Source organism: Sorex araneus, chromosome 4 (genome assembly GCF_027595985.1).
Source record: "Sorex araneus isolate mSorAra2 chromosome 4, mSorAra2.pri, whole genome shotgun sequence".
In the NCBI taxonomy this organism is placed as follows: Eukaryota; Metazoa; Chordata; class Mammalia; order Eulipotyphla; family Soricidae; genus Sorex; species Sorex araneus.
The window spans coordinates 78,443,791-78,471,715 of NC_073305.1; the positions used below are offsets into that span (position 1 = coordinate 78,443,791).

A 27,925-nucleotide genomic window follows, 5' to 3' on the forward strand; every position below is an offset into this window, starting at 1 on the left:
AGCTGCGCGTCCCCTCCCTTCCACCTCCTCCGGGGACCCGAAGGTCCCCGCGCCCCCGGGGATCAGTGGCACCCGCGCGCCCACTGCGAATGTTCAGGCCCCGGCCGGGGGTCCAGATGTGCAGCACCTTCTGCGCCCACCCCTCAGGAGGTCTCGGGGAGTGGGACCCCCGCCGCGCACGCCCCTCAGCGCCACTCTTCTCCCCACCTGCCGCGTCCAGGTGCGCGTTTCCGCGGCGCCCCTCTGGGGGTCCAGCTGCGCCCTTCCAGCCCGCCGCCGCCGCCGCCGCCCCCGCCCCCGTGTGTTTGGATCCCGGGTCGCCAAGTCCGATGCCCTCCCGTTCTTTATCTTGTCTCTTGTCCCTGGGGCCCTGTCACCCCACCATCACCACCACGAAGCCGGCCCGCGGCCAGGCAGGGCGCACGGATGCTGGCGCGACGCCGGCTGCTGCCCCCTGCCCGCCTGGGGACTGCCGGGGGGCGAGCTGGGGAGGCAGCTGGCCTCGGGAGCGCGTCCTCTCCTTGCACCCCGCACACTGAGCTTCATTCATGAGCCGCCGCTGCCGCCGGGGCCTACGTTGTTGGGGACGCCAGGGAAAAGGGTTTCCGACATGGAACCCCGGCGCGGGGCAAAGGCCCCGCCGTGGGGAGGGGTCTCCCTTTGTCCCGTCCCAGCCCGGGCCTGCGTGAGGAGGACACTTAGAGATCTTGGGTGCCTTGCTCCCCCCAGAAAAGAAAAGGACACTCGCCGAGTGCTCTGGAGAGGTCAGAGGGTCCGGGTGCCCTTGGGGCCCTGTGCTGCCGGCTGCCGTGGGCCGGGCCCCCCCACGCCCCCAGAGGAGGTCCGGCATGCTCCACTTCCACCAACCCCGGGGGCCAGGCACAGGCCTCGCTGCCCGATTCCCAGCTCCAGTCTCTCCTTGGGTCTGCATTAGCCCAGAAAGCTGGAGGCTATGTCCGAGCCCTCCTAAGCAGAGGCCTCCCCCTAGCCCAGCTGCCTCTGGAGCGGCTGATAGGGGAGTGGGAGTGCCTGCCAGCCTTCCAGCTGGACTGTGCGGGTCTCAGGCTTGGCTGTCTATCTGTCCGTCTGTCCTCCAAAGCTCCAGAGGGTCCAAGCCCTGGCATGCCCAGGTGGCACATGCCGAGGCCTGCTGTTGGCTGGGCCAGCTCTGTTTTGGACTATGGGTGGGTGGGCTGGGATAGGCAAGACAGAACTGTTGGTGGTAGCTTGGAGCCCCCTTGGGATTTGGGGGTTGCTTTTTGTTTGTTTGTTTAGGTTCTTTTTTCTTTTTTGGTTTTTGGGCCACACCCAGATACTCAGAGCTGACTCCTGGCTCTGTGCTCAGGGATCACTCCTGGTGGTGCTCGGGGGACCATAAGGGATGCTGGGAATCAAACCCAGGTGGGCTGTGTGCAGGACAAGCATCCTCCCTTCTTTACTGTCGCTCTAACCCTGGGACAACCCCCCCACCCCCTTTTAGACAGCTTACAAATTCCCTCCAGTTATAACAGTGTTGGGAAACTGCCTTGAAATTCTAGTTCAACCTTTCTTGAGCTGTGTGACCTTGACAAGTTAATTTGACTTGTCTGTGCCTCGGTTTCCAGGTGCGTTTTGTACCCCCTCCTCCTGAGATTTCAGGAGACGGCATGAGAGAGTAGAGGTGCAGGGTCTGGCTGCCATCCTGGTAGGTGATCAATAATGGGGCCCCCCACCTCCCAGCCTGCCGCTCAGGGATCCCATCAGGGATGTTTGGAGAGTTTGGGGACAGTCCCTGTTGCTCGTTGTGAGTCCCCAGTCAGAGTGAGCCCCGAGGTCTCAGGCAGACGCCTATCCAGAGTGGGTGCTCCGGCATACCAAATTCTTTTTTTTTTTTTTTTTTTTTCTTTTTGGGTCACACCCAGCGATGCTCAGGGGTTACTCCTGGCTTTGCACTCAGGAACTACTCCTGGCGGTGCTTGGGGGACCATATGGGATGCCGGGGATCGAACCCAGGTCGGCCGCGTGCAAGGCAAACGCCCTACCCGCTGTGCTATCGCTCCGGCCCCGACATACCAAATTCTTAATTTGGATCCCGGCTTTCCTCACTCAGCTAACCCTTTTCATGCCATATGTTTTTGGTAACAATAGCTTTTTTTTTTTTTTGAACCCCTTGTGTACCTTGAACTGTATTGAGCTTTACGTAATTTTTCATCTTAATCCTCAGACCTGCCACACAACCGAATTCTTACCCGCCTGCCGACAGGTGAAGGAGTCCAGGCCGTGGGCAGTGGGGTGATTGGGCCAGGTCAGAAGTCAGTGGTTTCATCCAGGAAGGCTTGTGCCCACGCTCCTCCCTCGGAACCCCAGAGCACCAACCCAAGACTGTAGTGTGGGGGGAGGGGGTGTCAAGGAACCACTGGCTTGAAGGGAAGGCAAATAGCAAACAGGAAGCAGGCAAGTCGGGCAGCCCCTAGATCCCTCGTGGAAGTGACTGGGTTGTCCAAAGCAGCAGGGAGCATGGATGTGAGCCAGGCTGCTGGAGTCCAGAGCCAAATTCATCCCATCTGCTGTGTGCTGTTGCACAATTTAAGCACCCTCTCTGTTCTTCAGCATCCTCCTAGGACAGAGAGGAAGTCTAGTGAACGTGTGTAAAGTACTTAGAGCAGTGCTTTGGCATGAAGAACAAAGTAAGTCACTGATAAAGTGTATTCTTTCTTGTCATGAATCCCCGTGGTGGAAGCTTAGGGGGAAATGTTGCAAGGAGCGGACCTGGGCTTTGCTACTGAGCCACATTCCCTGGCCCCTTAGATACATTATTATACATGTTGGCCCTGCCAGCAGGAGTTGGTCGGGATGGATCAAGGCTAGTAATATCATTTCGTTAGAGATTGTAAAACTGAGGCGCGGGTTACTTAGTAACAGAATCCACCTCCTTCCTACTTGCCGGCAAACACCCTCCCCTCCCCCCACCCCCCAGCCTTGCTGACATCCTGAGCCCTGCACGACTCTCCCCATCTAATTCTGTAAGAAAAAGAATTGAATTTCTAACTGCCAACCCAGCACCACGCGCACAGCTCTTCCTGGTAACCTCAGGGCCACGAATTAGCTGAAAGTAAAACTTCCCTCGGCTCTCGTGAGCACTCCAGCCCAGCCTGGGGTGGAACCGGTCCTGCCTGAAGCACCCGGCAGCCCCTTGGAGTGGAGGAGCTCCCGCCCCCAGGATTCTCCTCCCTTCTCTGCTCTCCCCAAGGCTCCCACCCCCACAGCTAAGAAGATGGGAGAGCCACCAGCCGGGTCCCACCCCCTTTACCTGCTTTCTCCCTGGGGCCCTGCCTCCACCCATGTAGAAAGGGGAACTTGGGCCTCTCTGCGCCCCCTTACCCCCTCCCCCCATGGGACTCTGTGCCCAGCCTCGGAAGAGGGAGACAGCAGTAGATGCACGGACTGATCTCCTGCCACTACACATCCCCCTGTGCCCCCCAGTCACGCCCTGCTAGGTTCCCTTCACATGAAAGCTTCCAGAAGGTTGCAGCTGCTTCTGGCGTGCAGAGATTGGTGCTGGGATGACACTCCTGGCGGGTAGTGGGGTCTGGCATGGCGTTGGTGAGAAACGGTGGAGGAGGCAGGACAGGGCTCTGGTGGTTTCTTGAGCATGCCTTGGAGTGGGGACCAAGGGGACGACTGGCTAGGTGCCCCAAGAACCTGTAACCTCTTCTTCTGCCCCAGAATTCCATGCATCTCGTGCTGCCGTACCCAGGCCCCAGACACACCCACAGACAGACCCCCCACGTAGAGACCAGTAGCGCCCTTCACTACCCAGCACGCTTTCACATGCCTCGGCACCCGGCATGTCTGTGGTCCGCAGAGCCCCGCTGTAGGCAGCCCAGGCAGACGCCCTGTAACCACGCTGGCGTGAGGTGGTCACGTCACTTCTCGGGAACCCTCCGTCCCCCAGTTACGGTGGCAGTGACATCCAGCTAGAGATGGGGAGGAGTAAATGACAGGATGCGTGTGAGCTACTCCTGAAACAGCGGGCCCTGGGTCCTGCCATAATGAAGTGTGGGGGGTGGGGGGTGGGGGGGCCGAGGGGGGCGGTTAGGACTGCTGGGCTGGGAAGGAAAGAGGCTGCAGAGGCCTTTCCTCCCATCCTCACCTACCCCCAACTCTCCTTTGCTTTCCCCATGGTGTCAGGGATGGACACCAGAATCTCACACGTGTGAGGCATGTGCTGTACCCCTGGCCTCTAACCCGGGTTTTTGTTTTTGTTTTGTTTTCCTACTCCTGGGACCCCGGGAAAACACAGACACACACAGACACACACACACACACACACACACACACACACACACACACACACACACACACACACACACACACACACACACACACACACACACACACACACACACACACACACACACACACACACACACACACACACACCCTTCTCCCCCTCTTCCCCCCCCCCTGCCCCGCGCCTCAAGAGCTGGTGCCCCTTTCTCTGTGGCTGAAATGGGGGGGGTGGGGAGGGGCCAGAGGTTAGGGATGGGTGGGCTGGAGAGACCCTCTGAGTCACCCAGAGGGCTGGTGGAAGCTTGCTGGCAGAGGTGCGTTCACAGACTCTAGGCTTGTTGTTCTCTTTGTCTGGTTTCCTGTCTTCCCTGGGGACACCCCCACCCCACCTCCAAGGCAGAGCTTCACTGTCGTCAGCAGAAGGGGCCCCAGAGGTCCTGGGGGCTGGGGGTGGGGCAGCTATGCTAAGCCAGGCTTCTCCGCCCCAGGGCTTCCCCAGGGCCTGCTCCGCTGGGTCCCTGGGCACGGGCAGAAGCCCAGCATCCAGGCTGGCCGCCCTTAGGGGTGAGGCGCTGAGGGTAAGGGCGAGGCGCTGGGGGTTAAACCTAGCGCCCGAGGACGACTCCCCCCTTCCACCAGACTGTCTTAGCTCCTAGGGCTTGCAGTGCTGGGGGCTCGGGGCCCAGGGCTGTACCCAGGGGCCCCACCCACTGTCCCTTCCTTTGCCAATAGTAAAGCTCCCTGGAGGGCACGGCCTTCCCATCCTGCCCCGCTCTGCCGGCAGGAACAGGGCACCCTGGGAGTTGTAGTCTCGGCACCACCCTGTGACCCCCCCCCCCAGCGCAGAAGTGACAGGAGTGCGGTGGGGGAGCCGCAGGGGAGAGAGGGATCTCGTGGTTGGATACCGGCTCCTTTGGGAAAGTGAGGAAGAGTCGAAAAGTGGCAGCAAGTGGAATCAAGGCAGTTTTCTAAGAGGGGGAAGCGAGAATAGGGCGAGATTGCTGACCCCGGCTGCCTCCCCCTGGAGTCCCCTCCCCTCCTCATCTTCCCTTAGGCTCAGCCCTGCCCCCTGCCAGGCAGAGAGACAATCCGGAGAGAGACATGGGCAGAGACTGCTTGTGTAGAAGTTGATACTAGAGGCCTCAGGGAACTTCCAGCTCAGATAAACCCACCCCCTAGCCCGGCCACCCCGGGGCTGAGCGACCAGACCCAGGGTGGGGGCTTAGCTCAGCAGCAGTGGGGATGAAAGCCGGGCCACAGAGCTGCCCCCGCCCCAGCCCTTATCTCCGGGGCCAGAGCTTCACCCGTGCTTCCAGCCCAGATGTGCCCTCGCGGCCCCCTCCCCACACCCGGCAGGGCAGCCCACCCGGAGGCCCAGCTGACGTTTCCCCCCTTCCAGGAGGACCATGCGGCAGTAGCAGCCATGCTGCCCTTCCTGCTGGCCACGCTGGGCACCTCGGCCCTCAACAGCAGCAGCCCCAAGGACTACTGCTACAGCGCCCGCATCCGCAGCACCGTGCTGCAGGGCCTGCCCTTCGGGGGCGTCCCCACCGTGCTGGCCCTCGACTTCATGTGCTTCCTCGTGAGTGCCCCTGAGAGCTGGATGACCCCCAGGCTCGTCCTGCGCCCCTCCCGAGTCAGGACTCTGACCCCACCCTGTGGCTCCCCAGCCGGCCCCTGGGTGGAAGGCCCCTCCCCCGGCCCATAGCCCTGGTCCTTCCCCTCAGGCCCTGCTGTTCCTGTTCTCCATCCTCCGGAAGGTGGCCTGGGACTATGGGCGGCTGGCCTTGGTCACAGATGCTGACAGGTAAGGGTCTCGGGCCCCGTTACACGTACACACGTGCATGTACACAATGCTTGTATCCCTGCACACGCACACACTAGAATACACATGTGCATGGACACAAATGAAGGTGCATATCTGCATACATGTGTGCTGTACCTGCACCTGTACACACATGCACATTCACCTGGAAGTGTACATACATGCCCACATACAGGTGTGATCTATATGCACCAATCCATGCATGTGCGTGTACACAGGTACATGTGTGTTAGACATGCACAGTGCATGTATGTGCATGTATATGCATGAGCATGTGGTATGTACGTGCCAATACATGTGTGTGCACACATGTGTGTGAAGGCACACTTGTGTATGCATGTACCTGCACAAACATACAGGTTCATGAATGCACACCAGTACACACCAGTATGCACACGTGCACATATACATGCACCTGTACAGGCCTACACACATACACGTGCACACTGGAACATGTGCAGTGCACCTCTGCACACATATGTGCATGCATGTATCCACACAGACCTCCCACACTCCTCGGGGACTGGAAGGAGTCAGCCCTCTCTCATGCCCCTGTTGGGAGGATGGAGAGGACTGAGTCCCAAAGTGGGCTTGGGATGGGGGGCATGGAGGGCCCAAGTAGGTACTTCGTCCCTTGCCCACCCTCAGGGACCCTCCCCCCCACACCCGCACCTGCTAACGCTGTCTGTTCTCTGTCCTCAGGCTTTGGCGACAAGAGAGGGACCGAGTGGAACAGGAATAGTATGTGGGGGCGCCAGCCCCCTCACCCCCACTAAACCAGCTCTCCCTCTCTTTCTCATGCTTCTCTTCTCTTCCTGCCAAGTTACTGGATTCTTTTTGCAGTTTTCTCCTCTGCAGGCTCATGTTTCGGATTAATGCAGGCGGTGTGCTTTGCAGAGCAGGGGGCTCCCCAAACTTGTCTCTGCCAGAACCTCCCCTCTCCCCCCTCCCCCGGCACACTCAATCTCCCTGGCTCCCTCCGGGTGCTGATTGGCTGGAGTCAGGAGCTTTCCGGATACCCACAATACCCCCATCCTGTAGGTTGCAGAGACAAGATTGGGCGTCACCAGTGGCTTTCTGTCCCCTAATCGCTAGTTCTTCACATTCCAGGGTTCCCTGCTCATCCCTCTGGAGGCTTGGGAGGGGGTGCTTCCCAAGGACCCTCGAGTCTGGCCCTTTGTGTCTCATCAGCGTCTCTGTCTAGGACTGGAGTCGGAGTTGCGGCAGCTGCTGGGCTCAGGGAAGAGGGAGACTGGGGCCCACGTGGGAGATACCCTCGGGCCCCTTTGTCCCCAATCCTTCAACCTAGCACTCTCCTAGCCGGCGCTTTCCTCCACCTCCTCATCACCCTCTGCAAATAGCAACTCCGCTGCCCTGCCCCCTGCTGGCCAGCCCTGGAACTGCAGGCCCACTCCCACCCTTTCTTCCTTGGGGAGGGAGGCGGAGCCTGAGCCCGACTCTGGGCTGTCTCCCGAGTCAGTGGCCCCCTGTTGCCACCCCCTCCCCCTCCAAGGGAAAGACGCATTTAAGGGAGGCCGGGAGGGGCACGTCCCGCTTCACTCTTGCGCTTTCTGTGCCTTGTCTCATCCCTGGAGCCCGGGAGTGGGAGTTGGCCCACTTCACACGGCCTCCTGGGACCGAGACTCACCCTGCTCTCTGCTCTCTCAACCCCCCCAACCCCCAGTGTGGCCTCCGCTATGCACGGGGATAGTCATGACCGGTATGAGCGTCTCACATCTGTCTCCAGCTCTGTGGACTTTGACCAAAGAGACAACGTAAGTGTACCCCCTCCCCCTCCCCCGTGACTTCTAGCAACCCGCATGGCCCTGCAGGTCAGGGCAGGCTGGGATGGGCAGCCCAGAGTCGAGACCCATGGGGCGTGGTCCTCACCAGGGGAGCAGCCTCAGCGTCCAGACTCCCCTGCTTCCCCATTCCACCTCCCCAGCAAGTCCCAAACGTCTCCAGACTTGCTTGGTGACAGCTGGGACCTGGGTCTGTTCTGCTGCTGAGCATTACGAGCCCCTTTATGCTTCAGATACAGTTTTAGGCACGTCCACTAGCCTTCTAGGCCGGCCCAGTTAAACACCCAGAAGCCGCTGTGCGGCTCAAAGCCCCCAGACCAAGCAGGGTGGAGCTCTGAGGCCTCCCTGTGCCCAAGGCACTATCATCTGTACCCATTTCCCATCAGATCCCATCTCTGGTCCCCTGGCCTCCTGCAGGTCAGAAACCGCTCTTCAAGGGCAAGCGTGAGAGAACAGTGGGTAGGGTGCCCGCCTTGCACACGGCTGACCTGGGCTCCATCTCCAGCATCCCATGTGGTACCCTGAGCACTGCCAGGAGTAATTCCTGAGTGCAGAGCCAGGAGTAACCCCTGAGAATTGCCAGGTGTTGCCCAGCAAAGAAAGGAAAAAAAGAAAAAAGGAAGGAAGGAAGGAAGGAAGGAAGGAAGGAAGGAAGGAAGGAAGGAAGGAAGGAAGGAAGGAGAAAGGGAGAAAGAGAAATAGAGAGAGAAAGAAAGAGAGAGAGAGAAAGAGAAAAAAGGAAGGAAGGAAGGAAGGAAGGAAGGAAGGAAGGAAGGAAGGAAGGAAGGAAGGAAGAAGGAGGAAGGAGGGAGGGAGGAAGGAAGGAAGGAAGGAAGGGAGGAAAGGGAAGGGAGGGAGGGAGGGAGGGAGGAGTAAGGGAGGAGTGAAGGGAAGGAGGGAGGAAGGAAGGAAGGAAGGGAGGGAGGGAGGGAGGGAGGGAGGGAGGGAGGGAGGAAAGGGAGGGAGGGATATATTCCCAGCAGTGGTATTGCTGGGTCAAATGGGAGCTCAACCTCTAGTTTTTTGAGAATCGTCCATATTGTTTTCCAGAAGGGCTGAACTAGCCAACATTCCCACCAGCAGTGTAGAAGGGTCCCTTTCTCCCCACATCCTCTCCAACAGCGGTTGCTTTTGTTCTTTTGGATGTGTGCTAGCCTCTGTGGTGTGAGGTGGTATCTCATGGTTGTTTTGATCTGCATCTCTCTGATGATTAGTGATGCAGAGCACTTTTTCATGTTTCTTTTGGTCATTCGTATCTCTTCCTTGGTAAAGTTTCTGTTCATTTCTTCGCCCCATTTTTTGATGGGGTTGGATGTTTTCTTCTCGTAGAGTTCAACCAGTGCTTTATATACCCTTGATATCAACCCCTTATCTGATGGGTATTGTGTAAATATCCTTTCCCATTCTGTAGATAGTCTTTGTATTCTGGTCGCTGTATCTTTTGCGGTGCAGAAGCTTTTTAGTTTAATGTAGTCCCATTTGTTGATCTCTGTTTTTACTAGATTGCTTAGTTCCGTGTCATCTTTGAAGATACCTTTATCTTCAATATCCTGGAGGGTTTTGCCTACCTTGTCTTCAATGTACCTTATGGTTTGTGGTCTGATGTTGAGGTCTTTAATCCATTTTGATCTGACTTTTGTGCATGGTGTCAGATCGAGTTCTAAGCCCATTTTTTTTGCATGTGGTTGTCCAGTTGTGCCAGCACCATTTGATAAAGAGACTTTCCTTGCTCCACTTCACATCTCTTGCATCTTTATCAAAGATTAGATGATCATACATTTGAGGTTGTGTGTGGGGATATTCCACCCTGTTCCATTGGTCTGCAGTTCTGCTTTTGTTCCAGTACCATGCTGTTTTAATTGTTACCGCTTTGTAGTAGAGTTTAAGGTTGGGGAGGGTGATGCCTCCCATCATCTTTTTCCCAAGAATTGTTTTAGCTATCCGTGGGCGTTTATTGTTCCATATAAATTTCAGGATTGCTTGCTCCGTTTCTTTGAAGAATGCCATGGGTATCCCTATAGGGATTGCGTTAAATCTGTATAATGCTTTTGGGAGTATTGCCATTTTGACAATGTTTATTCTCCCTATCCATGAGCAGGGGATATTTTTCCATTTCCTCATGTCCTCTTTTATTTCATGAAGTAGCGTTTTATAGTTTTCTTTGTAGAGGTCCTTTACTTCTTTAGTTAAGCTGATTCCAAGGTATTTGATTTTCTGGAGCACAATTGTGAACGGGATTGCTTTTTTCATGTCCCTTTCCTCTGTCTCATTGTTTGCATATAGGAAGGCCATGGATTTTTGGGTATTGAGAAACTCTGGTACATCTATACAATGGAATACTATGCAGCTGTTAGAAAAAATGAGGTCATGACGTTTGGATCAGCATGGAAAGTATTATGCTAAGTGAAATGAGTCAGAAAGAGAGAGACAGACATAGGAAGATTGCACTCATCTGTGGACTATAGAATAATAGACTATAAGACTAACGCCCAAGAATAGTATAAATAAGTACCAGGAGGTTGTCTCCATGGCTTGGAGGCTGGTCTCTCATTCTGGGCAACTCAGAGAAGGGAACACCAAGTAAAATGTGGTCGGAGGTCATGTGGGAGAAGGGTAATGCGGGCCGAATATAGACTAGAGACTGAACACAATGGCCACTCAACACCTTTATTGCAAACCACGACACCTAATCAGAGAGAGAGAACAAAAGGGAATACCCTGCCATAGTGGCAGTGTGGGGTGGGGGGAGACAGGACTGGGGAGGCGGGGGAGGGATGTTGGGTTTACTGGTGGTGGAGAATGGGCACTGGTGAAGGGATGGGTTATCAAACTTTGTAAGGGAGAAACATGAGCACAAAAATGTATAAATCTGTAACTGTACCCTCACGTTGACTCACTAATTAAAAATAAACTATTAAATTTAAAAAAAAGAAAGAAAGAAGAGAAAGAGAGAGAGAGAGAAAGAAAAAAGAAAGAAAGAAAGAAAGAAAGAAAGAAAGAAAGAAAGAAAGAAAGAAAGAAAGAAAGAAAGAAAGAAAAAAGAAAGAAAGAAAGAAAGAAAGAAAGAAAGAAAGAAAGAAAGGAAGGAAGAGAAAGGAAGGAAGGAAGGAAGGAAGGAAGGAAGGAAGGAAGGAAGGAAGGAAGGAAGGAAGGGGAAAGAAAGGGAGAAAGAGAGAAATAGTGAAAGAAAGAAGGAAAGAAAGAAAGAAGAGAGAGAGAAAGAAAGAAAAAAGAAAGGAAAGAAAGAAAGAAAGAAAGAAAGAAAGAAAGAAAGAAAGAAAGAAAGAAAGAAAGAAAGAAAGAAAGAAAGAAAGAAAGAAAGAAAGAAAGAAAAGAAGTAAGTTGCTCCTGCGTCTTGGGGTGTGGGGAGCCTGGGTGAGCTTGGCTCAGGCTGGGCCTTGGGGGGCAGCGCCAGGTGCTATCCGCAGCCTGACCTGGGCTCCTCCTGGTGACCAGCTGGCACTCACCTAGTCCCTAGACTCGGGGAGGGGATGGGGTGTTGACCAGGAGGCTCCTGCACCTTGACTGGGGGCATCTCTCCTATCCTGTGCCTGGCGGTTGGGGGGGCGGCTCCTTGCCCGCCACTCCCAGGAACACACCTCACCCCACTGCTGCCCTCTGCCTTAAGGCAGGCTGGGAGAGGGAGGGCCAGATGGCCCCCTGGAGTGCGACAGGATGAGGGCAGGACTGCAGATAGCACCCAGCACCGAGCACCTCTGGTTTTGGTTTTCTGCTGACTCCCTCTGAACCCCAGGCCACGCCCCCAACCACGCACAGCACTACAGGACCCCCTCCCATGTCCCCTCATCTCATGCACAGCTCCACTCGAACCCTGCCCATGTCCCACCACCTGTGTACAGTGCAGTAGGACCCTGACACCCATGTTCCCAGCTCACATCCCCCACCCGTGCACCTCTGCCTGTCTAACCGCCCTGTTGAGCTCTCGCTGGCTTCCGGCAGGCGGGGCAGAGAAGCCCGCAGTGACTCTCAGGGGCTGGTCCTGTCTGCTGCCCACTCGGGGGGCTGGGCTGGCTCCTTGGGGCAGGGGGAGCCCCGTGCTGGGGAGCACAACCTGGGTGTGAAGGGGGAGGGAGCACAGCCTGGGTGGGGGCAGGGGTATGTCAAGGTGGGGACGCCCGGCTGACGACTCTCTGTCCCCCCAGGGTTTCTGTTCCTGGCTGACAGCCATCTTCAGGATAAAGTAAGTGAACAGTCTTCAGCGCCAGAGAGAGAGAGAGAGAGAGAGAGAGAGAGAGAGAGAGAGAGAGAAGCTTCAGAGCCTGCCATCCCCGGCCAACCAGAGGCCAGTGCCAGGAGGCCTTGGTGCTCCCCACGAGCCCGCTTCTCCCTAGGAGGGGGCTCTGCCCTGCCCTCCCGGGTCCCCCCTCACCTACAGGCGCCCGCTTTCCCACCAGCTGGGGCTGGAGCCCCCGCCTCAGGCCCTTGGTGCCCTGCGCAGCTGGCAGGTGAGGGCGAGGCAGGCAGGAGACAGAGAAGCAGCCCAGAGGCGCAGACCAGGAGAACAGGCAGTGAGCACTGAGGCAGTGAGCCAGGCCCTCCCAGAAGTACCCATGGGGCCTTCCTGACCCGCCCTCACTCGCAGCCCCACACTCCTCTCACGTGCTGCTTCCATCCTTCCTGTGCCCCTCCTTCCTCCCTCCTACCCACTCTTCCCTTCCCTCCCCCCTCTCCTCTCCCCTTTCCATCTTCCCTTCCCTCCCCCCTCTCCTTCCTCCTCCCCACTCTTCCCTTCCCTCCCCCCTCTCCTTCCTCCTCCCTACTCTTCCCTTCCCTCCCCCCTCTCCTTCTTCCTCCCCACTCTTCCCTTCCCTCCTCCCCCTCCTTTCCCCTGCTCCCCTCCTCCAGTCTCCTTTCCTCTTCCTTCCCCTCCCTCCCTCCTTCCTCCTTCCCTCCTCTCCCCTCCCCACCTCCCCTTTTTTCTCCTCCCCTCTCATTTCTTCTCCTTCCCCGCTTTCTTCCTCTCTCCTCCTCTTCCCTCTTCACTCCCTTTGCCATCTCTCCTTGTCTCTACCTTCCTCCCTCCTCCCCTCTCTTCTCCCCTCTCCTCTCCCCTCCCTCCCCCTCAGCTTCCCCTCCTTCCTCCCCTCCGCCCCTTTCCCTCCCCTCTCCCCCTCCCCTATCCCCTCTTTCCCTCCCCTCTCCCCTCTCTCCCTCCCCTCTCCCCTCTTTCCCTCCCCTCTCCCCTCCTCCCCTCTCCTCCCCTTCCTCCCTTCTCTCCCTCTTTCCCCCCTCCTTCCACCCTTCCTTCTCTTCTCTCCCCCTTCTCACCCTACCTCTTCCTTCCTCTGCTGCCTCCTTCCCCTTCCTTCCCCTCCCAGGACTGTGGGGCTGGGCCCTTTGAGCCCCCCCACCGTGGCACACTCCCTGGCCAGGGCATTCATGGGCTGGGGCGGGCAGGGCAGCTGTGGCCGCTGGCTGGTGCTCATGGCCTCCCTCTGCCCGCTGCCCCGCAGGGACGATGAGATCCGGGACAAGTGCGGGGGCGACGCGGTGCACTACCTGTCCTTCCAGCGGCACATCATCGGGCTGCTGGTGGTCGTGGGCGTCCTCTCCGTCGGCATCGTGCTGCCCGTCAACTTCTCAGGGGACCTGCTGGGTCAGTGGGGTGCGGGCGGGGAGGGGTGCGGGCGGGTGGGGGCAGGCGGCGTGCACCCTCACCCGCCTGCCCCCCTTCCCACCCCCCAGAAAACAATGCCTACAGTTTCGGGAGAACCACCATCGCCAACTTGAAATCAGGGTGAGGCTGGGAGCTGCTGGATGGGCTGTGGGGATGAGGGGCAGGGGGCAGAGGGAGCTAGACGGGGTTGCTGGAGAGGCAGATGCCCACGGGGCTGTCCAGGGGTAAGCAGATGAAGAGAGGGCGGCTGGTGAGGTGGCAGGACCCTGAACCCCCTGAGCGCTGCGGATGTCTGGGTGCCCCCAGGCAACACCAGGCCCCTCCCTGGGCACCCTGGGGGGTAGCCCCCTCTTGACAGCCAGGAGAAGGGGCCGGGATAATAGTACAGGGAGAGGGCACTTTCCATGCATGTGGCCCACCCAATTCGATGCCCAGGACCCCATGTGGTCCCCGCCCCCCGCCAGGAGTGAGCCTTGAGCGCAGAGCCGGGAGCAACCTCTGAGCACAGCCAGAAGTGACCCCCCCCCAAAAAAAAAAGCCAAGAGGAGGTGGGGGCAACCTCCCTCCCCTGGGGGCAGCGGGGGCCCTTGGGGGTCCGGCGTGCCTGGGCTCATGCGCCTCCCGCCCCCAGGAACAACCTCCTGTGGCTGCACACGTCGTTCGCCTTCCTGTACCTGCTGCTCACGGTGTACAGCATGCGCAGGCACACCTCCAAGATGCGCTACAAGGAAGACGACCTGGTGCGCCCCCAGCCCCGCCCTGCCCCGCCCCCACCGCCCCGCCTCTAGCCTCAGGCTGGCGCCCAACTTGCGTCCCTCCATCCCTCCGCAGGTGAAGCGCACCCTCTTCATCAACGGAATCTCCAAATACGCCGAGTCGGAGAAGATCAAGAAGCATTTCGAGTAAGTGGCCGCCCCTGCCCGGGCCCCACGCCCTGTCCCGCCTGGGATCTTCCACCCTCAGACTCGAGTCCAGTGTAGGGTGGGAGGGGGAGATGGGCTCCCCGCGCTTGGCCCGCTACAGGCCCCTCATTGGGGGAAAGTCTCTCCCAATCCCATGCGGTCCAGCCTGCCTTGGTGGGGGGCGGCAGAAGGTGGGTCTCGGCAGCTGCACAGTGGGTGCCGGACTGCAGGTCTTGGAGGGAGGTAGGCGCACCTCTGACGGTGCAGGGTGGCAGAGCACCTGGCCGGTGTGTGCCTGTCCACCGGGGCTGTGAGACGCGGGAGGCCTCAGCACAGGCCGAGGGAGTGAAGTACCCCAGGGCCCGGGGCAGGCTGGCGCCTGGGGGTCAGCTAGTCCAGGTCTCTGCCAAGAGCTGAGTGAGGGCAGCTAGGGGCGGGCAGGAATCCTGCTAAGCGGGGGTGGCCATCAGGGCCAGGCCCGGCCCAGGGTCTGCATCCACTGTGGCTCCCCTGGGTGGGCGAGGGTAAAGCGGGGTGTTAGTGCAGACCCCAGATTACAGGAGAGCTTCTGGCATCCCGCTGCCCGTGTTGCATTTCTGGGGGATGGGGGCGTGCGGGGAAAGGGTCACAAGTGGGAAAAATTTAAGGAGCCTTGATGTACCTTGAAGCAGTAGAATGGGGGTTAGGATGCTTGGCTTGATCCTCCACGGCATACAGTACCCCAGGTACCTCGGGGAATGACCCATGAGAAAGCTGGCTGTGACCCCAAAACTAAGAGACTCCCCAGAAGTGCTCAGTCAGCGAGTTTCCGAGGGCTGGGGGGGCAAGCATGGCTTACCCCCCTGCTCCATCTCAGGGCAAGGTTGGGGCCCACTGCATCTGGTCAGGGTAGAGGGTCATGGTCATGGATCAGTTTGGCTCAGGGTTAAATCTGGCCAGGGTTAGAGGTCAACCTCAAGTCAGGGTTAAGACCCGTCTCTCGGAGCCAGAGCAGTAGTACAGCGGCTAAGGTGCTTGCTTGCCCAATCTCCAGCATCCAATATGGTCTTCTCTTTTTTTTTTTTTGGTTTTTGGGTCACACCCAGTAATGCACAGGTTACTCCTGGCTCGTGCACTCAGGAATTACTCCTGGCAGTCCTCGGGAGACCATATGGGATGCTGAGAATTGAACCCGGGTCTATCACATGCAAGGCAAACGCTCTACCTGCTGTGCTATTGCTCCAGCCCCCCGATATGGTCTTCTGAACCCCACCAGCAATGAGTTCTGAGCAGAGAGCCAAGAGTAAACCCTGGCACCTCTGGATATGCTACACACACACACACACACACACACATACACACACACACACACACACACACACACACACACACGCATGTGCACGCGCACACAAAGTGGCCCCCTGGCCTCCTTAGCCCAGGAATAATTGCATGTGGGGTTGTCGAGCTCTCTCTGGATCGCGGCTCTGTGTTGGTCTGGGACCAGGCCCTCTGGGAACAGGGGTAAGAGAATAATCAGGGGCCCAGACAGTGCCAGGAGCCTTCAGGCACCTGCCCAGCAAGCCCAAGGTGGCGAAGTTAACCCCTGGTCCTGCCCAGAACCCCTGAGGAGGCAAAGGGGAAAAACTAAGACTTAAAAATGAATAATGATAATGGGGGTGGGCAGGGCTGGAGCTATAGTACAGCAGGTAGAGTGCTTGTCCAGCACACAGCTGACCTGTGTTCCAATCCCGGCATCCTATATGGTCCTCTGCGAGTCCTGCCAGAAATGATCCCTGAGTACAGAGCCAAGAGTGTGCCCTGAGCATCACCAAGTGGAACCCCCAAACACGCAAAAATAAAATTAAAAATGTAAAAAGTGAAAGAAAACCCACGGCGAGAAACACTACCCCCCCCACAGCAGCCTGTGAGGTGTGGCTGGAGTCCACCCTCACTGGAGTGGCCTGGCCCCCTCACCTGCCCTCACATCCGGTGCCCACCCCCACACCCTGCACACAGGCAGGGAGGCATCTGGTTTTATTCTTAGGGGACTCACCTTTTCTTTTCATTGGGGTGGCACCAGTACAGTGCTGCTCAGGGCCTTCTGGTTCTGTGCCGGGGATGGGGTGGTGGTGCCAACTCCCAGAGGCGCTCGCAGGAGCATGCCGAGTTGGAGATGGAGCCTGGCGCTCCTGCCTGCAAGGCCTGCACTCAGCCTGCGGCTTCGTCTCACGCCCTCTGCCTATATATATATATATATATATATATATATATATATATATATATATATGCATATATATATTATTTTATTACATCACCATGAGAAAGAGCATTACAAAGCTGTTCATGATCGGGTTTCAGTCATGCAATGTTCCAATACCCATCCCTCCACCAGTGTAATTTCCAAGCACCAGTGTCCCCAGTTTCCCTCCCACCCACCCAAATTGCCCCCCACCCCTGCTTGCCTCTGTGGCAGGCCTCTCTCTCCTCTCTTCCCCCCCCTCTCATTTTAGACATTATGGTTTGCAATACCATAATTGCAAATGCTGAAAGGGTATCATGTATATTTGTTTCCCTGCTTTCAACGCGCAATTCTTGTCCACAGTGATCATTTCCAAGTAATGTTGTCCTAATGGACCCTCCTCTTTCTTAACCTTCCACACCCTTGTGGTAATTTCCAATCACTGAAAACAGGCCAGTAGGAAAACAATCCGACTGTTTTCCCTGACCTTATATTAGACCTCCCTGTTATTAGTTTCATACTATTTTTGTTTTATATCCCTTAAATGAGTGCAGTCATTCTATATCTGTCCCTCTCCTTCTGACTCAGTATAATACTCACCAAATCCTTTTAAATTTCATAACTGCATTTTTCCTAACAGCTGTGTAGTATTCCATTGTGTAGACGTACCATAATTTCTTTATCCAGTTTTCTGTTCTCATCTGCTCTTCTTGCAGCTTAAGAGAGAAGGGGCTGGGGGCAGGGACAACAGAAATAATACAGAGCTTAAGGTGCTTGCCTAGCTTGTGGCTGCTGCCCTGACAGATCCACCAGGTGTGGCCCCAAAACCAAAGACAGAGAGGGAAGGTGGAGGGTCTTGAAATGGGGATGTATGCCTAAAAGGCCATGGATGCGGGGGGGGGGGGCAGGTAGCTGGGGTCTCTGAAGACCCTACCCAAACTCTGTTCCAGGGAGGCATACCCCAACTGCACTGTTCTCGAAGCCCGTCCGTGTTACAATGTCGCTCGCCTGATGTTCCTGGATGCAGAAAGGTAATGGGGGCGGGGCCTCCCTAGGGGCGGAGACTCTGCCCTGAGCTTCCCATGCTGGGCACTGCAGAGCAAGCCCTCGGAGCTCGGGGTTACCACACAAGGAAAGAGGCCCCATCAGCACCCCGTCTTTGGACACAGTCTTCTTTAGCAGCAGAAGAGATTGGAGAGGGGCTGAGGTTGGCTCTTCAAGCCCATGTCTCCCTTGAACATGTCTCACTTGCTTGTCTCTGTGTCTCCGCAGCTTTGACTGCTATAGAGAAGTCCGTGTTCTCTCGTGAACACATACTTCCTTTCTCTCCCCTCACATCTTTCTAAGTAAATTTTGTTCAGTAAAAACTCTCTTGGCGGGCCAGAGTGATAGTACAGTGGGTAGGGTGTTTCCCTTGCACGTGGCCGATCGGGGTTCAATCCCTGGCATCCCATATTGTCCCCCAGGCAGTGCCAGGAATAATTACTGAGTAACCCTGGAGCATCATTTGGTATGACCTCCAAAAAAACAATATATTTATATATGTGTTATATATATACATATATATCCCTGTCACTGTCATCCCATTGCTAATCGATTTGCTCGAGCGGCACCAGTAACGTCTCCATTGTGAGACTCGCTGTTACTGTTTTTGGCATATCAAATACGCCACGGGTAGCTTGCAAGACTCTGCCATGCAGGCGAGATACTCTCCGTAGCTTGCCGGGCTCTGCAAGAGGGGTGAAGGAATCGAACCTGGGTCGGCCATGTGCAAGGCAAATGCCCTACCCGCTACTCCAGCCAAAAAAAAAAATATGTATATTTTATATATATATATATATATATATATATATATAAAGATAGTTTGTATATCTTGCTCTTTGAGGCAAGAGCGGATAGGATGTTTGCCTTGACTGTGACTGACCTGGGTTCCTGACATCTCAATATGGCCCCCTGAGCTCTGTCAAGAGTGATTCCTGGGGGCTGGAAAGATAGCACAGCGGGTAGGGCGTTTGCCTTGCACGCGGCCGACCCGGGTTCAAATCCCAGCATCCCATATGGTCCCCTGAGCACGGCCAGGGGTGATTCCTGAGTGCAGAACTGTGAATAACACTGAGCATCACTGGGAGTGGCCTAAAAACAAAACAAAACAAAAGAGGAAGAAAATTGATTACTTTAGGTCCTCAACTGATTCCCTGAGAGAGGGCGGGGTGGAGCAGGGTTGGCTGAGGACCGCCCCAAGCCGGCAGCTGAGAGCAACTCCCGAGTAAGGGAAGCCCTTCCTGGACGCTGCTCGCCGACCCCAGCAGGGCCGGGCAGGGGTGACGGGCCCGTGGCTCCCACAGGAAGAAGGCTGAGCGGGGAAAGCTGTACTTCACAAACCTGCAGAGCAAAGAAAACGTGCCCACCATGATCAATCCCAAGCCGTGCGGGCACCTCTGCTGCTGCGTGGTGCGGGGCTGCGAGCAGGTAGGGCGAGGCAGGCCCCGTGCCCAGCCGCCCCTCCTGGACCCCCAGTCGGGAGGGCCCTGCAGGGGGGCAGTGCGCCCAGCCTGGGCAGCCCGGGCAGGGACACGCCTCACCAGGCGGCCTCTGGGCGGGGGTGGGGGCGGGGCCGGGTGCCCGGTGCAGGGCCCAGCACGGCCGCCCCCCACCCGCAGGTGGAGGCCATCGAGTACTACACGAAGCTGGAGCAGAAGCTGAAGGAGGACTACAAGCGCGAGAAGGAGAAGGTCAACGAGAAGCCCCTGGGCATGGCCTTCGTCACCTTCCACAACGAGACCATCACAGCCATGTAAGCCGCCGCCTGGGCCCTGACCCCGGCTCCGCCCCTCCCCGGCCACGCCCACAGTCCCGCCTCATCCACGGGCCCCGCCCACAGTCCCATCCCCTGGCCTCACCTTGCCCCATCCATGCCTCACGCCTATAGCACCGCCCCCAACGGCCCCGCCCACAGCCCGGCCCCACCCCATCCACGGGCCCGCCCACAGTCCCATCCCCTGGCCTCACCCCGCCCCATCCATGCGCCACGCCTATAGCACTGCCCCATCAATGGGCCCCGCCCACAGTCCAGCCCCCCTCCATCCATGGGACACCCCCACAGTCCTGTCCCTAGCCCCACCCCTACCCAGTCCGCCTTCAGTACTGTCCCCAGCTCTGCCCATCCACGGACCCCGCCCTTAGCCACGCCCCATCCATGGGTCCTGCCCACAGTCCGGCCCCGCCCCATCCACGGGCCACACCCACAGTCCTGTCCCTAGCCCCGCTCTGCCCACAGTCCTGTCCCCAGCTCTGCCCACCCACGGGCCCCGCCCATAGCCACACCCCATCCATGGGCACCATCCACAATCTGGCCCCACCCCATCCATGGGCCCCGCCTCTGGTCCCCCACCCCCGCCTGCCCCATCCCAGTCATACCGGCGGGCCCCACCCCAGCCACCTCACCCCAACCCCTGCCCAGCCACGCCGTGCCCCCCCCCAATTCCGCCCCAATCGTCACACCCCCTCGGCCGCCCTGGACTCGCCACGCCCCTGGGCGCCCTGTACAGTACCACGCCGCGCCCCCAGGCCCCTGCACCAGGTGCCTATGCCCAGGTGACCTGTGCCTGCTGCCCCCAGCATCCTGAAGGACTTCAACGTGTGCAAGTGCCAAGGCTGCACGTGCCGTGGGGAGCCGCGTGCCTCGTCCTGCAGCGAGTCCCTGCATATCTCCAATTGGACCGTGTCCTACGCCCCTGACCCCCAGAATATATACTGGTGAGGAAGAACTGGCCCGGACGGGAGGGAGAGCTCTGCTGTGGTGGGCGCAGGGTGCATTCCCCAGGGCACCTGCCTTGAGCATCTCCTGCCCCCCCACCTCCCAGGGAGCACCTCTCCATCCGAGGCTTCATCTGGTGGCTCCGCTGCCTCGTCATCAACGTGGTCCTCTTCATCCTCCTCTTCTTCCTCACCACCCCGGCCATCATCATCACCACCATGGACAAGTTCAACGTCACCAAGCCTGTGGAGTACCTCAACGTGAGGCCCCACCCCACAGCCCCCCTGGGGCTGCACCCCCTACCCCTTGCATCCTGAGAGGCCACCCTCAACTTCACACACTCCAAGATAAGCCGGGATAAGCCCGGGATGAGAGTCTGGGTCCAGCCCTCACTGACCCTAGGACCACCTCCCAAACGTCCCTTCTGCACCTCCCCACAGGCTCGCCAACAGGACTGGAGGGTTCAAGGCATCCAGACCTCAAGCCTGTCAAAGGCTGCTGTAATGGGGTCAGGACACAGCTCCAAGGGCAGTGCACTTGAGGTCCTCAATTTGACCCCCACCACCACATGGCCAGCCCTCCTCCCAGACAGCCTGGCTGCGTGGCCCTGGCTGAGGCCCACGTACTGGAGCCCAGGATGGGGAGGTGGGGCTGCTCAGATGGGCACTGGTGTGCTCCTCGCACACAGTATCCCCGGGAAACTCCAGGATGAATTTGAAGGGCACTGTAGCTCCACTGTCACAGCTAAGACCCCGACTCCTGGGGCTGGAGCGATAGCACAGTGGGTAGGGCGTTTGCCTTGCACACGGCCGACCCGGGTTCGATTCCCAGCATCCCATAGGGTCCTCTGAGCACTGCCAGGAGTAATTCCTGAGTGCAGAGACAGGAGTAATCCCTGTGCATTGCCAGGTGTGACCTAAAAACAAAGCCAAAAAAATAAAGTTTAAAAAAAAAAAGACCCTGACTCCTGGGGCCAGAGCCGTAGCACAGCGGGGATGGCACTTGCCGGGCATGCGGCTGACCCGGGTTCAATCCCTTATATTCCATATGGTCCCCCGAATCCCGTCAGGAGTGATCCTTGAGCACAGAACCCAGAGTCAGCCCTGAGCATTGCTGGGTGTGACCACCCTTCTCATTTCAAACAAACAAGACACAGACTGCTGGGATTCAAACCCCCTCTGCCTTTGGCTGCAAATGCTCTCAGAGTCTATTAGAGACTATGCCCGGCAATGCACAGGAGTAACTCCTGGCTCTGCACTTAGGGATCACTCCTGGTATTGCTCAGAGGAGCATATGGGATGCCTGGGATCTAACCCCGGTCAGCTCTGCAAGGCGAGCGCCTTCACAGTGCACTTTCATTCCAGCCCTGCTATTGGGGTTTTTTGGGGTTTGGGGCCCTCTGTTTTCTGTAAAATGGGTCAATGGTACCATTTCAAGGATCCATGCCAGCAACACTGTCTCTGCCTGGCTCTGAGCGTGCTACCTCTCTGGAAGTGTAGAATCCGGCCCTCCCGCTGCTGAACGTCTGAAATGGGGTCCTGAGAAACATGGGGCGGCCAGCTCAGTGGAGGAGGGGGCAGTCGCCGAGCTGCCCCCCACCCCGAGCTGACATGTGCCCTCCACCCTGCAGAACCCCATCATCACCCAGTTCTTCCCCACCCTGCTGCTCTGGTGCTTCTCGGCCCTGCTCCCCACCATTGTCTACTACTCCGCCTTCTTCGAGGCCCACTGGACCCGGTGAGACGCGGGCAGCCCTGGCACCGGGAGGCCTCCAGAAAGCGCGTGCTGACCCGGCCCCACCCACCCCTGTGCTGCAGCTCCGGGGAGAACCGGACCACGATGCACAAGTGCTACACCTTCCTCATCTTCATGGTGCTGCTCCTGCCCTCGCTGGGACTGAGCAGGTATGTCGGGGGGCTGGGGGCTGCGGGCTGGGGGCGGCCACCCCTGAGCCGCCCGGCTGCCCTGCCCAGGCCCATCACGCTGTCCCTCCCCTGCTTCCCCCCAGCCTGGACCTTTTCTTTCGCTGGCTCTTCGACAAGAAGTTCTTGGCCGAGGCCGCCATTCGGTTTGAGTGAGTGGCTGGGCTCCCCCCCAGGGAAGGAGGGGGAGTGGGGGCTGGGACCCCCAGGGAAGGAGGGGAGAGTGGGGGCTGGGGCCCTAGGGAAGGAGCGTGGGGGCTGGGCCCCAGGGAGGGGGGGGAGTGGGGGATGGTTCATGTTCCACCTGCCAGTTACCAGAGGGCGGGGCACAGCTTTAGCACCACAGTGGAGAAGGGGGGACTCATCACTCTCTAGCAGGGTTGCCCCCCAAACTACACTCAACATGTCTGAGGTGCATTCAGGTCCTGGGGGGGTCAGTCTCTGGATTCTGGGGTCACCCTCCAGGAGCCTTTGGGTGTGGGGCTCCGTGAGAGGGGAGCTTATATTTGGGACTGATTAGGGGGCTGAGGCCCACTAAAGAGGCGGGGAGGGGCTGTGGGGTTCTGAGCTCTTCCCTGATGTTCTCTGGCGCCTCTGTGGAAGGGTTCTGTGGTCTCTCTGGAGGGCTGGTGCTCACACTTTGTTTTGATTTGGGTTTGGGGGCCACCCCCGGCAAGGCTTAGGGGTTACTCCTGGATCTGCTCTCAGGAGTCACTCCTGCTGCTACTTGGGGAACCATATGGGACGCTGGGGGTTGAACCTGGGTCAGCTATGCGCGAGGCAAACGCCCTCCCGACGGCTGGACTGTTCCATCACTCCGGCCCCCGGCGCTCGCGCTGGGCAGTGTTCATGGCCATGAGTCCTGAAGTACCTCTGAGCTCCAGGCTTAGTCAGAGGTCATGCCAGCAGGATGACTGCTCTGGGGGTCCCAGGGCGGGTGTCGGGGGCCATGTTCTTGGGGACATATGTGAAAGTGGGTTTATTCCCCCTTGACCTCCTGCAGTAATCTTGGATTCACATTTGTGGTGCCACCACAGGTCCTGACAAAGGCTCCTAGGCTGCCCCTGGGAGCCGTCCAGAGAGGGTCTCGGAGCTCTGTTCTGGGGGGCTGAGGCTCCAATTCTGGGAGCAACTCTGAGTTACAACTGGGGGTGAGGAGGCGGGGGCGGAGTGGGGGGCGAGGCAGGCAGATCTTCTGGGTGTCCCTGGGGCTCACACTCTTGGGGTCTTTGGGGTGTCAGAAGGCTCCTTTTGGGCAGTCACCACCCTGACACTAGGGCTCTCCGCATGTTCTCGGGCTGCCTCGAGGTCACACTCGCCGCGTCCACTCACACTGAAGGCGTGGGGCTGGCACAGGTGCTGGGGCTGGCTTGCGGGGACAGATGTGTTGTGCAGTGGAGCTGGTGGCAACCCCACAAGGCAGTGCTGGAGCGCCTGGTGCCTACAGGTGCGTGTTCCTGCCCGACAACGGCGCCTTCTTCGTGAACTACGTCATCGCCTCCGCCTTTATCGGCAACGCCATGGACCTGCTGCGCATCCCGGGCCTGCTCATGTACATGATCCGCCTCTGCCTGGCGCGCTCGGCCGCCGAGCGGCGCAACGTGAAGCGGGTAGGGCCGCCGGGCTCCGCGGCGGCCGCACAGCACCCCCTGGCGGGCCCGACCGGAAACAGCAGCAGTGGTGCCGGAGTTGGGGGGAGCGCTTGCGGGGAGGGGAGGCCGTGGGGCTGGGACTTGGGGGAGCCCGGTGTGGGACCCTGCGCTGTCCGCTTTCCACTGGAGGCGGTAAGTCGACCTACACGTCCAGCAGCGGTTCTGCAGAGGAAACTCAGGAGGCCCTGCCGCCAGGGTTCCAGGATGGGGGCTGGTGGGGGTCAGGTGGGGGACTGAGGCCCTAGAATAGGGTTTTTCTCTTCTAAACTCACACAAAGACTCTGGAACATCCCTTCCCCCAGGCTGCCTACCTCTCCCCTGCTGATCCGCACCCTGCCCCAGCCCCCAAGCCCCTCACTCCCTGCTCAGCCACAGCTGCCCCCACATGCTTGTCCCACCCCAGGCTCCCTCCCCCCGCTGCCCCGTGCGGGGCTCCCCCTGAGCCCCCTCCTGCCCATCTCCCCCCCAGCATCAGGCCTACGAGTTCCAGTTCGGCGCGGCCTACGCCTGGATGATGTGCGTCTTCACGGTGGTCATGACCTACAGTATCACCTGCCCCATCATCGTGCCCTTCGGTAGGCACCGCCGCGCCGGGACCTGGGCCCTGCTCGGGGGGACCCAGGACCTCACCGGCCCCGCCCCAGGAAGGCAGGCCGCCCCGAGTGGACAGGGCCCCGGCTGGGAGACCGGCCCCTCAGGCCTCCCGCCCGGTCCCTGACCCAGTCGGGGGGTCTGGCCTGGAGGGAGGAGGGGACACACCATGTCACTCAAGTTGGAGCCCGCCCGAGTGCTGGGCCCCTGGGCAGTCACACCAACACGGCCATCTTCCCCCCACACACACACCAGGGCCTGCCCCCACCCACCCACGAGGTTCCTGAACACACACTCCTGACGCAGGGCCACACGTGTCCAGCAGCCCCCTCCCAAACTCAGGCGAGGCCTTGGGCCTTCTGGGTCAGGTCCCCAGCTGCAGCAGAGCTCTGGGACCCGGGGACAAGGGCCGCTTCCTCCTGGAAGGAGCTGTTTCCCTCCAACTCAGCCCACACTCCCCCGAGAAGGGCCACCAGGGACTTAGACTTGGTCGCCAGGCCATTGTCCTGCATGTAGGCACAGCAACACACGCAGGGCTTCGAGAAAGGGGGAGGCGGTGTGAGCACCGCTCACAGACTCCCTGCTGGGGAGGGCCGTGGGAGGCCCCCCCGGCGCGCTGGTCCCAGGGCAGGCCGTGTGCTCCCCAGGGCTCATGTACATGCTGCTGAAGCACCTGGTAGACAGGTACAATCTCTACTACGCCTACCTGCCGGCCAAGCTGGACAAGAAGATCCACTCGGGGGCCGTGAACCAGGTGGTGGCCGCGCCCATCCTCTGCCTCTTCTGGCTGCTCTTCTTCTCCACCATGCGCACGGGTGAGGGCTGCCCGGCCCCCGGGGGCTGGCGGGGTGCCCAGGCAGGAGGGGCCGCCCCGGGTGATCGGGGGTGGGGAACCGCTCGGAAGGTAGAAGCGGGGCACCACGGGCCCCCAGAGCAGCGTGCACGGTGCCACCCTGTGGCTCCCACCCCCAGGCTTCCTCGCCCCCACGTCCATGTTCACATTCGTGGTCCTGGTGATCACCATCGTCATCTGCCTCTGCCACGTCTGCTTCGGACACTTCAAATACCTCAGTGCCCATAACTACAAGGTGGGGCAGGGGGCAGACACTCATGGTGGGGGGGGTCACTTGGGAGCTGGGGGAGGCGGGGCAGTAGGGGGGCCACACGGGGGTGGGGCCATGGCTGAGGGCAGGAGAAGCACCTCCACCCCTCACACACACACACACCCTGACTCAACTCTTGGGCCCCCCGAGATTGAGCACACGGAGACAGATACCGTGGACCCCAGAAGCAATGGCCGGCCCCCCACTGCTGCCGCTGTCCTCAAGTCTGCGGTGAGTGTCCCGACCTGTGGTCCCACATGGGTAGCCCGTGGGGCGGAGGGGCTCTGCTGGCCTCATTCCAAAGCGGGGGGCCGGCCAGGCCTCCGGCAGCGGATGGTGGTCCCTGGCAGTGGGCCAGGGGCTGTGGCCACCCGCAGCTGTCCTGAGCGCCCGGCACCCCGTCTTCCCCCCGCAGAAATACATCGCCCAGGTGCTGCAGGATTCAGAGGCAGATGGGGATGTGGGTCCCGGCAGCTCAGGAGACGAGCCCCCCTCGTCCTCGTCCCAGGACGAGGAGCTGCTCATGCCGCCCGACGGCCTCACGGACACAGACTTCCAGTCTTGTGAGGACAGCCTCATAGAGAACGAGATTCACCAGTGAGGGGGGCCCTGGAGGCCGCCCCGTCCCCGCCCCACGGACACTAAAAACAACGCTAATAATTTATTAGGTCTACAGCCCCCGTCCGGCCCCCTGCCCGCTTTCATTACGGTATTTAAAACCGGGGGGGGTCTCACCGCTCTCCCCCCACCACGGAGGGAGGGAGTTAAGGACCAGCCCCAGCCTCAGTGAGGAGAGCCCCGAGCCGGCCCCGGGGCGAAGAGGGGTGTGGACAGGGTTCCCCCAGATCAGTGCCCCCCCCAGGCTAGTCGTGAGGTCAAGAGGGTTAATGAGAGCCACAAGGGTTACCCAGTGCCATGGCTGGAGACCTGGGAGGGCAGGCAGGTCAGGCCCCCCCCAGTTCCTTCCTCCCCCCAACACCCCCCGTCCCGGGATCTAGCTCTCCAAGGAAGTGGAGCCCCAGCCATGAGCGGGGAGGGGGTGCTGAGTGGGAAGAAGAGTCTGGCCCCACGAGTGGCAGGGGGGTGGTGACCCAGGGTGGGGGGAGGGTATGGCTGACACTGGAAAATGGGTTTTTGCACTGTTGTTTTTGTTTTTGTTTTCCTTTAAAATAAAAATGAACAGAAAAGCTCTGAGGCAGGTGCGTGATTTGTGGGGTTTCCCAGGACCTGAACTGCTCACGCGCGCGCGCACACACACACACACACACACGCAATCCCTCACACAGCCTTCATAAATACATATTCCCACTCCCTCACAGATACCCCCCAACACATACCCTTTTCTTCTCATACATTCTCTTACACTCCCACACACATGCCTTCACAGACATATTCCCAGGCATACGCACACACACACACGCACACAATCCCTCACACACAGCCTGCACAAACGCATTCCCACTCCCTCACAGATACCCCCCAACACATACCCTTTTCTTCTCTCATACATTCTCTTATACTCCCACACACACACCTTCACAGACAGACATACTCCCAGACATACACACACACACACACACACACACACACATTCCCTCATACGCACTCTCCTTCACATACAGACACACTCCCTCATGGATGCACTGCCACACATAAATACATTCCTTCTATCACACACTCCCTCAAAGATACACATCCTCACACACACATTCCACCTACAGACACACTCCTCACAGATGCACTCCCACCGACACACAAACCCTCACACACGGACTCCCACACATGCATTCACACACACTTCCTTATATACTCCCTCATACACTCCCTCACAGACATACTGCCTTAATCTCTCTCACTCACACATACATTCCCTTACATGCACTCTCGTTCATGTACAGAAACACTCCCTCATGGATGCACGCCCACATATACACATTCCTTCTATCACAGATACTCCCTCACACGCACACCCCACATACTCCTCACAGACTCACTCCCACTGACACACACACAGTCTCTCACACATGCATTCACACACACTCCCTTATATACTCCCACACACTCTCCCTCACAGACACAATCCCTCCTTAATCTCTCTCTCTCTCTCTCTCTCTCTCTCTCTCTCTCTCTCTCTCTCTCTCTCTCTCTCTCTCTCTCTCACACACACACACACACACACACACACACACACTCACAACCCTAGTAGGAGACTAGCGTGGAACCTCGGTTTCTCCATGTGGAAG

At 58.6% G+C, this 27,925-nt stretch overlaps 2 protein-coding genes across 3 annotated transcripts in view; one reads left to right on the forward strand and one right to left on the reverse strand.

Annotated features, from left to right (window-relative positions):
- Positions 1-361, reverse strand: part of MRPL14 (mitochondrial ribosomal protein L14) — a 13,268-nt gene extending 12,907 nt beyond the window's left edge. The window contains exon 1 of the mRNA XM_055134422.1: positions 208-361. The gene's annotated coding sequence lies outside the window, so the exon portion shown is untranslated. The remainder of the gene's footprint in view (positions 1-207) is intronic.
- The window catches only part of TMEM63B (transmembrane protein 63B), a 27,133-nt gene extending 256 nt beyond the window's left edge, over positions 1-26,877 (forward strand). The window contains exons 2-24 of one of the 2 annotated variants that reach the window (XM_004605825.2): positions 5,672-5,854; positions 6,000-6,079; positions 6,800-6,838; positions 7,782-7,872; positions 12,063-12,100; positions 13,374-13,516; positions 13,606-13,657; positions 14,169-14,277; positions 14,369-14,439; positions 17,608-17,688; positions 19,003-19,126; positions 19,318-19,451; positions 20,276-20,413; positions 20,521-20,674; positions 22,045-22,151; positions 22,232-22,318; positions 22,423-22,488; positions 23,784-23,946; positions 24,458-24,563; positions 25,227-25,394; positions 25,552-25,667; positions 25,833-25,913; positions 26,098-26,877. In XM_004605825.2, coding sequence (XP_004605882.1) covers positions 5,696-5,854; positions 6,000-6,079; positions 6,800-6,838; positions 7,782-7,872; positions 12,063-12,100; positions 13,374-13,516; positions 13,606-13,657; positions 14,169-14,277; positions 14,369-14,439; positions 17,608-17,688; positions 19,003-19,126; positions 19,318-19,451; positions 20,276-20,413; positions 20,521-20,674; positions 22,045-22,151; positions 22,232-22,318; positions 22,423-22,488; positions 23,784-23,946; positions 24,458-24,563; positions 25,227-25,394; positions 25,552-25,667; positions 25,833-25,913; positions 26,098-26,283 — 2,493 coding nt within the window. In that variant the 5' untranslated portion in view covers positions 5,672-5,695 and the 3' untranslated portion in view covers positions 26,284-26,877. The remainder of the gene's footprint in view (positions 1-5,671; positions 5,855-5,999; positions 6,080-6,799; positions 6,839-7,781; positions 7,873-12,062; positions 12,101-13,373; positions 13,517-13,605; positions 13,658-14,168; positions 14,278-14,368; positions 14,440-17,607; positions 17,689-19,002; positions 19,127-19,317; positions 19,452-20,275; positions 20,414-20,520; positions 20,675-22,044; positions 22,152-22,231; positions 22,319-22,422; positions 22,489-23,783; positions 23,947-24,457; positions 24,564-25,226; positions 25,395-25,551; positions 25,668-25,832; positions 25,914-26,097) is intronic. The other variant, XM_055134418.1, reaches the window with a different exon arrangement.
- The last annotated feature ends 1,048 nt before the right edge of the window (positions 26,878-27,925 follow it).